At 37.2% G+C, this 10948-nt stretch overlaps 1 protein-coding gene across 1 annotated transcript; it reads right to left on the bottom strand.

Annotated features, from left to right (window-relative positions):
• Nucleotides 1-5128: 5128 nt before the first annotated feature.
• Nucleotides 5129-7296, bottom strand: LOC101255232 (uncharacterized). Its single transcript, XM_004228736.1, has 4 exons — nt 7155-7296; nt 6871-7113; nt 5322-5360; nt 5129-5202 (listed from the first exon to the last, which is right to left on the bottom strand). Exons 1-4 carry the CDS (start codon nt 7294-7296, stop codon nt 5129-5131), a joined length of 498 nt encoding a protein of 165 aa, XP_004228784.1.
• Between the last annotated feature and the right edge of the window lie 3652 nt (nt 7297-10948).

Genomic DNA, 10948 nt, shown 5'->3' with positions numbered 1-10948 from the left:
AATCAGGGACTTGACATAAAAACATCCAAAAAAAAGGGCTCAAAATATGGGACCTCAACTAGGAAACGTTCATTAGCAAACACAAAGTGCTTCACTCATTCATACATACTTTATTTCCATTCGTTCATAGTCTAGTGTGAACACCAGCTATATTTACGATGTAGTTTAAGATTTTCATCAGGTTCATTGTGAAATGATCAAGAATAACCATTTGTCATTACGTATGTCTATATCACCTCTTGATCATCTTATCCTAACACCTTTGGTATAATTCGTTTAATTATCTGCATTATTTGAGGTTGGCCTCATTCATTACTAGGGAACTTTAACCTTAACATACATATATCAAGTGAGCATCATTAAATCCAATGTCTCTCCCACACAAAAAAGTGGTGGAATAACTGTCCAAAGTGACCAAAAACATGCTACCATACATGGAAATTGTATCCCGCCAGATCCCTATATTGGCATTATAGGTTAGAATACAAGGATATATAATGAGAACCATACCCAGTATGGTGGAGAGTCTCATCTCATGAGAGTTAGGTGAACCTCCGCCCTTCCCTTAGGAAATCCTCACCGCTTATAGCTAGCCTATCGATGCTCAGTTTATAGTTACATTACATTCAACTTATACATCATGGAAGCTGACTGCTATAATGAGGACATCATACCCTATTAGATGATTCCTCATCTCATCATTAGTATTAAGCATGCATTAACTTCAATACTTTCATTAGAGTGTTCGCAGAGACTGGTCTCTTCATTAACTTTACACTCTCAAAGGTGAGTACGTTTTGGTAACATTTACTTAGGCTCATCAAAGATTGCTCTCATCTATTACATTAGCCTCTTATCATGTTTTCACCACATTCACTAACTTGAAGACATTTGCTCTACATAACTACTCACCCCTTATTACGTGAATGTTCATTTCGTCATATGCAAATGTACATGGCCATTTAGTGTGTTTCACACTCTTACATAATGTTCCAAGGGTTTAATCATTTCATTGCATTAATGTTAGGTTCACTTACATTTAAAGGTATGTTAGACTTATGTGTCTATACATACAAGCCATGAGGCTTCATTCATAGTTCGATTAAGTGATTCATATCCTCCTAAGATTATGTGGTACAAGACGTATGAATCATGTATGTATGCTAAGATCTCAATTTCCATCTATGTAGGCAACATTATTTTTTATCATTTATTCACGTATGACTTATGTATTAATACTAAATTTGGGCAAGGGAACCCTGTTTTGAATCCCTTGGTTAACACTTACATCTTTTTTTATGTATTCTATTTGGATCCATATGGCTTGGGGACCGAAATCGAGTCCCAATGCCTTCGTTTCATTTTTCCTTATTTTTCTTTCTTATTCGCTTGTCTTTGGACCAAGGGGTTATGGGATTGATCACCCACAACCTCATTTCTTTTATTTTCTTTTTCTTCACTTTTCCGAGTTGACCTTGAGGATATGGGATTGAATTAGCACAACCTCACTTTATTTTTCTCTTTGATTCCCTTAATCTGCTAGAGGTCATAGGTTCGATAACCACACGCCTCAACCTTTAATTTTTTTTTTAATTCCTTAAGTCTGACCCAGACGTTATGGGTTAGAATCCCACTCCTCTCATATATATTTTCACAGATTCATTTTCCAGCAAAGGTCAAGGTTCGAATCCCCCTTACAACATTCGTTTAACTAACACTATTTTATGAATTTTAACAAGGCGAGGTCACGGGTTCGATCCTCAATGACCTCACTTTTTTTCTTCATTTTTTTATAACATGTTAATTGACTTTACTTGACCAAAACTTACATCAAAGTGCTTGAATTTTGATCACATTTTTGCAGCCTTTTTTCTCACCTCTCTCACGTTAAATGTAATACATGTTTGGAGTAGTTTTTAGTGAGTTCTTAAGGTGATTTTTAAAGATCACATTCTATGAAGAGTTTGAACTCAAATCAGCATTTTTACATTACTTATCTGGTCCGAAACATATCCACAAGATGCTGGATATTTTGTACATTTTTCATCTCATTTTAATCGATGGTTAGAAATGTTAGTTTTTAGGGTAATTCATGGTTATTTAGTACATCTTTAGGTTCATTTTCATGAATTCATTTAGCTAATAATATTCTGTCAAATCAGCCCCAATACTTCATATGAACATCACTACTTTTACAGGTTTGTGCATGTAAGAATACAACTATAACATGTCATTTTCTATCTTCGAACCAAGAGTATATGTCACGGCTACACATTGGACACACATCAAATCAAATTCGGATAACATGCTTAACATTCATATTACTCAAAACATACAAACATGAACATGATCAATGCGAAAACACATTACATCCCTAATGTATACCAGAAAGCATACCCAACCTTCAAATCGATGAGAGCTAGTTACAGGGAACATGTAAAGGTGAACAACCCTAGTTTTAAGAGTAGATTCATCTTAGTCCTAATTGTCTCTTGGGAAAAAACAAAGAGTCAGAAAACCCGTAACTTTTTATGTAGTTCAAAACTTGACTTGCCGCCCAAAAAATGTTTCAAAAATCACGTAAAAATTCGATAAACTTCAAGACCAATTTGATGGAATAATCCTCCCTCTTGCGTAACGTTTTTTATTAGTTGTTTGTTTGTAATTTTTTTTGTCAGTTCTTAATGTGTAGAGAACTTTGGTTATGATTCTGTTTTTGTATGTGGTTTAAGCAGAATATGAGAAAAAGAATGCTTTGATCGTGAATGTTGAGGAGATAGAGGTGAGGAGTGAGAGTTTTCCTTGGATTACTAGTTTTTGTTGGGAATTAGTCAAACTAGGACTCTTTCAATTCTTCAATAAAAAGAATATAATTTACCTTTTTATTAAATAATCTAATAAATATTAATTAAATAAGTTAATTTACCATTGAAAATGAAAACAATTTAAATCATTGCTTCCATCTAGGTTCGAACTCGGGTGGCGAAAGACTTCACTCAAATGCCAATTTTTGGTCATCTCTCCCAAAAGTGCCCCTCCACTTTATTAATTAATTAATTAATTACATAATAAGTGTAATTACGATACTACCCTTAGCTAGGAAAAAGAACATTTTACCCCTAGGCCCTCCAAACTTAAGATTTCCCTTTTTTTAACTCTGCTAAGGACTCATCCAGGTTGGTTAGACCCAGCCTTTCCTAGCTCAAATAACTACGTTAGTTGGTTTGTCTGTTTCAAGGGTACAGAGGTCTGGTTCGACTTGCTTCAATCCATGTGAACCCGATTTAATCGTAGGCATTGTAGACACATTAAGATTACTTTGTATATCCATTTTTAGGTTTGTTATATTATCCCTCTCTTAAGAACATTCATCCTCAAATGACACTGCTAACTATCTAGAGTAATGCAAGTCAGATCATAACATAGTGACCATACACAATCAAGCAATATCAACAAAGAATGGAGAGAAAAGGAAATATAGACAAATGAGTAGGAAATCTAACCTTAAGGGCTGAAGAGGTAAGGGTAGAGGGTTCTCATATCGTCCTCAGCCTCCCACTTAGCATTCATAACAATATGATTCCTCCACAATACCTTTACTATGGCAACCTCCTTTTTCCTTAGCCGCTTGATTTGTCTGTATAAAATCTCAATAGTTAGTTCCTCATAGGACAAGTATTCATCCACCCCCAACCTTCAACAGGTAAAATCAATGTTGGATCACCTAGACACTTCTTTAACATAGAGACATGAAAGATAGGATGAACATAATCTAGCTCCGCACGCAATGCCAACTCATAGGCCACCTCACCCATACGTTGTGGGATCTCATATGGCCCAACATACCTCAGACTCAACTTCCCCTTCCTGCAAAATTTCATCACCCCCTTCATAGGTGATATCTTCAAATAGACCTGGTCAACAACATCAAACTCTAAGGTCCATTTTCTATTGTTTGCATAAGACTTCTGCCGATTGTAGGCAGTTGCCAACCTATCCCTAATCACCCTGACCTTGTCTAAGGACTCATGAATTATCTCTGGACCCAATATAGATTACTCTCCAACCTCAAGCCATCCAACTCCACACTAACATCTCCTATCATATAGTGCCTACAAAGATGCAATCCCAATGCTGGAGTGATATATGTTATTATACGAGAAGTCTATCAAAGGCAAATGGTCATCCAAACTACCTCTCAAGTCAATCACATAGCCCCTCAACATGTCCTCCAATGTTTGAATAGTGCGCTCTGCCAGCCCATCAATCTGAGGATTAAAGGCAATACTAAGCTTCACCTGTGTACGTAAGCTCTTCTGGAAGGATCTCTAGAAATATGGAGTGAGCTGAGCTCCTCTATCTGAAATAGACAAAGGAATCCCATGCCATTTCACATTCTCATCAATGTAGAGTCTTTCCTAATCCTCTTCTCTATGAGTAGACTTCACAAGAATAAAGTCGGCAGATTAGTCATCCTGTCCACAATAACCTATATAGAGTAATGATGTCTCCTAGTCTTCAAAAGACCAACATCGAAGTCCATATTAATGGACTCACATTTAAAGTTTGAACCTCAATAATTTGAGTAAGATCGCCAGAATAAAGATGTTCTGCCTTAACCTGTTAACAATTAGGACACATTGCATCATATTCTGCAATTTTCTTCTTCATGCCATCCCAACAATAGATCTACTTAATATCATGATATATTTTGGTGGAACCTGGATTTCTGGAATATCTGGAACCATATGCCTCTGCAATGATTCTAGTCCGCAAATCATCCACATCTTGTACATACAGCCTTTCAAGGTACGTAAGTATGTCATCATCTCCAAAAGTAAAAGAATCATTCATCTTAACCAAAACTGATTCCCTCAGCTCCATCAACACAGGATCAAGATGTTGACACTCCCTAACTTCAACTAATAAGGATGATGAAGATTTAGGATGAAATGAATCACCCCCACAAGTAGAGTAAACTAACCACACACCCAGTCTGTCCAGTCTGTGTATATCTTTCACCAACTCCATCTTCTTATCCTCAACGTGGGTTGTACTTCCAATGATCATCCTACTCAAAGCATCAGCAATAACATTAGACTAACCTTGATGGTAGTGGACATCCATGTCATAGTCCTTCAACATCTTCAACCACCTCTGCTGACGTAGATTCTACTCCCTCGGTGTGAACACGTACGGAGACTTTAAAAGTCAGTGAACATATCCACATGCACTCCATACAAGTAGTGCCTCAACAATTTCAGTGGAAACACCACATCTGCCAACTCCAGGTCATGAGTGGAATAATTCATTTCATGAACCTTGAGCTGTCAGGACATATGAGCTATCACCTTCCGACCCTGCATAATAGCACAACCCAAACAAACCATAGATGCATCACAATAAAACAGTGTAATTCTAACCATACTTAGGTAAAGTAAGCACCGGGATTGAAGTGATTCTATCCTTGAGCTCCTAGAAAATCTTTTCACAAGTCTCCGTCCATTAAAACTTAGCCTTTTTCTTATTTAAAGTTGTCAGTGAGGAAGCAATGAAAGAAAAAAAACCCCGCGAACCTGCGCTAGTAACCAGCCAATCCATGAAAGCTACGCTTATAAATTGTAGTAAGAGATTTTGGATGGTTCTTAACAACCTCAGACTTCCTAGGATCTACCTCGAACCTTTTTCTGACACAACATGACCCAGGAAGGTCACTGATCCAAGCCATAATAATTCACACTTGCTGAATTTGGCATACATATGATGTTGTCTATGTACCTGCAAGGTTAGTTCCTTGGTCTTAGAGTAGTAAGAATGTCATCAATGAATATAATGACAAAAGAGTCAAGGTATTCACGGAAGACCCTGTTCATCAGATCCATAAATGCAGCAGGTGCATTCGTGAGACCAAATGACATAACTAGGAACTTATAGTGACCATAACGAGTACGAAAAGTTATCTTTGGGATATCACCATCCCTAACCCTAAGCTGATGGTACCCTGAACGCAGATCAATCTTTAAGAAGAAACTAGACCCTTGAAGGTGATTGAACAAGTCATATATTCTTGGAAGTGGATTTTTATTCTTGATATTGACTTTGTTTAGCTGTCGATAATCGATAAAAATTCTGGGGTTCCATCTTTGTTTTTCACAAACAAAACTTGAGCGCCCAAATGGGATATGCTCAGTTGAATGAAACCCTGAGCAGTTAAATCTTTTAACTGCAACTTCAACTCTTTGAGTTCAGCTGGAGTTATTCTTAAAGGAGGAATTCAAGTTGGTTTAGTATCGGGTTCTAAGTCGATACCTAAGTGAATCTCTTGAGGGGGAGGAACTACAGGCAAATCATCAAGAAATACATCTTGGAACTCATTCACTACAGTCATTAACTCTATGGAAGAAATAACATGATCAAAATCATTAACCCTAACAAGATAACATAATAACCCCTTGGACATTAGTTTATTGCTCTTAAGATTCAAAATAAAGGGATTAGGACGACTCGAGTTGTACCACTCCTAGACTAGTTCTTCTTCATTAGGGAATTGAAATCTGACAACCCTACTACGACAATTCATACAAGCATAACAACTATTAAGCCACTCCATACAAAGAATAACATCAAAATCATGCATGTGTAACTCAACCATGTCTGCACACATAGTCTTACAACATACAACTATTGGGCAATCCTTGTATATTATATTAGTTCTTACATTTTCTCCTACAGGCGTACTAACCACTATATGATTATGCAGAACTTTAGACAATATCTCAAAATTGAGAGCAAGCAAATGAGTTACAAAGGAAAGAGTAGACCCTTGATCAAATAAATCATAAACAAAAGTTGAGAATACTTGCAGCATACCTGTGACCACATCAACGGACTTCTCATACTCCTCCCTGCCCTTCAAGGTGTTAAACTTGTTTCTCTTAGGAGTCTCGACTGGTGCTTCACCCTGTGGATTAGGCCTAGGCTGAGTATTAACTCCACCCTGAACCCTGTTCTCTGGGCAGTCCTTAACAATGTGTTCGCTCTTACCGCAAGCGAAATAGGAATTAGTGCCCTGTCTGCACTCTCTACTGTGAGCACGACCACACTTAGCGCAGTCTGTTAAATTTGTTGCCACTTTTTAAATATGGGTTGCTCACGGATGCCAAAGTTGTTCCTTTTGCCCCTATTGCTAGGATATGCCTGATCATGAGGCTTAGGCATCAAAGCATCACAAATGCCTCTTTTCATCTGGATGTCTTCTACTTGTTTGACATGCACCATCAAAATGGAGAGGTCCATGTTATCGTGGAGGATCACAAACCGACACTCCTCTTCCAATCTCTGTTTATTCCTTTAAGGAACGTGCTCATCTAATCCCTTCTGTTAATTACAAGTGAAGTAGAAGACATGGACACTTTAACGAACTTCAGGGAATACTCCATGACTCTCTTAGATCCCTGTTTAATGTTGATGAACTCCTCAAACTTGTCATCCCTCATATCTGTGGGAAAGAGTCTCTCCAGGATTGCTTTCTTAAACAGCTCCAAACTGATCGGAACTCATCCCAAAGCTCGGTTATCTTCCACATCTTGCACCATGTCTATGCAACATCCTTGAGCTGATAGGAAGCCACCTAAGCCTTATTACTATCTGTGGCCCCCATAGCGACCAAAATCTTATGAACCTCATCCACAAACTCCTGGGGATCCTCCGAAGTCATAGACCCTGTGAAATTAAGAGGATTCATCCTCGTGAAGTCTCTCAGCCCGTCAACCATGCTATGACCTGATGGATTCTCCCTATAAACATTCGGCGGGTTGACCTTTTCAGTCATGGCCTGGGTAAGCATAATCATGTCCTGTGCCATCTGGTCTAGAGATGCCCACACCTTTGAATCACTCAAACCAGCAGGATTAACCGGCATAGCCACTCCTTTAGCTAGAGCTTCGGGTGGAATCTGATTGCCCCCAGCATATACTCCTCCTCTCGTTTGACTAATTTTTCTCCTAGTATTGATTCATTGAAAACAACAATGAGTGATGTTAGACATGCTCATAACACCAAGAAATCATAAAATAGGAAAGGCACGATAAGATAAGAAGAAGGGAATTTTCCTACGCATTATGTAATCTCTAATCGAGGATAGTGGTGCAATTCACTACCATGACATAGAAACTACTCAATATGGTTGATGTGAACTCATTATTTTCGAAATTTAACCTAGGGTTGTGATACCAACTTTCTGATGATCGGAATCTAGACCCAAGAAAGACCTGCTTTGTTGACCTCTCAGAGGTCGTAGATAAGCCTGCATACGTCATCCTTACTTCATCTAGGTTTATCTTAGACAAAAATTTGAAACTTTTTGTTTCTTAACATACATGTATACATACTAGTTAACATCATAGGCGTTCACAAATAAACCATCGAATAAATATAAAATCAAATGAAAGAATAAGTTCATAATTTTATTAAACGTATTTGTGTCAAAATGGCACTAAGATAAAGTATGAACAAAACTGAAAAGAAACACTAGTAGAACATTATCCACTAGTTATAGCCTATATATTAGTTAGATAATAAAGGTAGAAATCCCCTAAAGCATGAGGGACTACCAAGTCCAGATGAAAGCTCCACGTCCGGATAACTGCAACGTCAAGTTGAAAGCTCTAGCGTCCACCTGTGCCTGCACCTAAAATTATAGAATTGTATGGTATTAGTACACTCTTGTACTAAGTATGGGTATATGTAAGCACACACCAAGGATATGCATGAGTAAGAAAAACTCTTTCATACCAATATGATTATGGTAAGTCAACTTACTGGACATGCCAAATTGGGATTGAGAAAGTTTGTGAGATTTTCAAATTTTGATTAGGAAAGTGATGCAATGAGATTAACATGCATTATCATACTTATTATATTGCACACATCACATAACATCTTCCGCATAGCACATAACATATTGCATATAACACATAACATCTTTCATATCATTCATTAATATGCCATGAGGCCTTGGAATCATGGACTTGACATTAAGACTTTCCAATATGAAGGCTCAACATATGTGACCTCAACTAGGAAACCATCATTAGAAAACACATAGTCATACCTAGGATGTAGTTTTAGACTTTCATTGGGCTCGTTGTGCAATGATAAAAAAATGACCTAGTCTCATTACATAAGTCTAGATCACCTCTTGATCATCCTATCCTAAAACCTCTAGTTTTATTCATATTATTCTGCGCATCATTTGAGGCGGGACTCATTCATTCACTGGAAATTGTAACTTCAACCAACATATATCATGTGAGCATCATAAAATCCAATATCTCGCCCACACCGAAAAGAGGTGGAATCACTGAGCAAAGTGACCCAAAATATGCAAGCATACATGGGGATTGAATCCCGATAGATCCCTATATTGGAAGTATAGGTTAGAAGACTAAGAGAGATAAGGAGACCCATATGTCATCTCATGAGAATTACATGAACCTCTACCCTTTCCGAAGGAAGGCATCACCGCTTATAGCTAACCTATCGATGCTAAGTATAAAGTTCCATTTCATTCATCTCATACATCATGGAAGATGGCTACTAGAATGAGGCCATCATAGCTTATTAGATGATGTCTCATCTCACAATTAGTATTAAGTATACATTAACTTCAATACTTAAATTGGAGTGTTCATAGAGACTAGTCTCTTCATTAACATTACACATTCATTGGTTAGTAGGTTTTATAACATTTAGTTAGGCCTATTTGAGATTGCTCTCATATTTTACATTAGCCTCTTATCATATTGTCACCATATTAACTAACTCTAGCACATTTGGCCTTCATAATAACTCACCCCTTATTACGTGAATGTTCATTTCATCATATGACAACGCACTTGGCCATTTAGTGTGTTTCCCACTCTTACTTAACCCTCCTAGGGTTTCATCATTTCATTGCATACATCTTAGGTTCACTTACTTTTAAACGTTTGCTAGAAATATGGCTATATACATAAAACCCATGAGGCTTCAATCAAATATCATTTAGGTGATTCATAACTTCCTAAGATTATGTAATACAAGACTTATGCATCTTGTATGTACGCCAAGATATCGGTTTTGATCTATGTAGACAACATTATTTTTGAACATTTATTCACGTATGACTTGTGTATCAATACGGAATTTTGGAACGGGAACCCGATTTTGAATCCGTTGGTTAACACTTACATCTTTTTTTATTTATTATATTTTTATCCATATGTCTTGGGGACCCGATATCGATTCCCAACGCCTTCATTTCATTTTTATTTATTTTTCTTTATTTATTATTCGCTTGTCTTGGGACCAAGGGTCTATGGGATCGATCCCCCACAACCTCATTTCTTTTATTAACTTTTTCTTGACTTTTTTTAGTAGACCTTGAGGATATGGAATCGAATCCCCATAGCCTAACTTTATTTTTCTCTTTAATTCCATTAATCAGCCTAGATGTCATAGGCTCGATTCCCACATGCCTCAACCTTTATTTTGTTTAATCCCTCAAGTCTGACCAAGAAGTTATGGGTTAGATCCCACTCCTCTCATTTATATTTACACAAATTCATTTTCCAGCCAAGGTCACCAACTTAACCCCCCTTACTAAATTCTTTTGACTTACATTATTTTATGACTTTTAACAAGGTGGTGTCACGGGTTCGATCATCAGTGAACTCATTAAATTGTCTTAAATTTTACATAACATGTTAATTGACTTAACTTGACCGAAACTAACACCAAAGTGCTGGAATTTTGAAAACATTTTTGCAGCCTATTTTGTCGCCTATTTCACGTTAAATGTATATACGTTACGAGTAGTTTTTAGTGAGCTCTTTAGGAGCATTTTAAAGATCACGTTCTATAAAAAGTTTGCACTCAAATTAGCATTTTTACATCACTTATCTGGGCC

The sequence above is a fragment of the Solanum lycopersicum genome, chromosome 1 (assembly GCF_036512215.1).
Source record: "Solanum lycopersicum chromosome 1, SLM_r2.1".
NCBI classification, from domain to species: Eukaryota; Viridiplantae; Streptophyta; class Magnoliopsida; order Solanales; family Solanaceae; genus Solanum; species Solanum lycopersicum.
This window is presented reverse-complemented; position numbering and strand designations above follow the sequence as displayed.

Excerpts from the sequence above, each read along its gene's own strand:
- LOC101255232 (XM_004228736.1), bottom strand. The coding sequence starts at position 7,296 with ATGGACCTCTCCATTTTGATGGTGCATGTCAAACAAGTAGAAGACATC. Across the intron at positions 7,114-7,154 it reads AAGGAACAACTTTGGCATCC|ACTGCGCTAAGTGTGGTCGT; the intron begins GTGAGCAACCCA and ends CAAATTTAACAG. Across the intron at positions 5,361-6,870 it reads GTCCGTTGATGTGGTCACAG|GGTCGGAAGGTGATAGCTCA; the intron begins GTATGCTGCAAG and ends GCTATTATGCAG.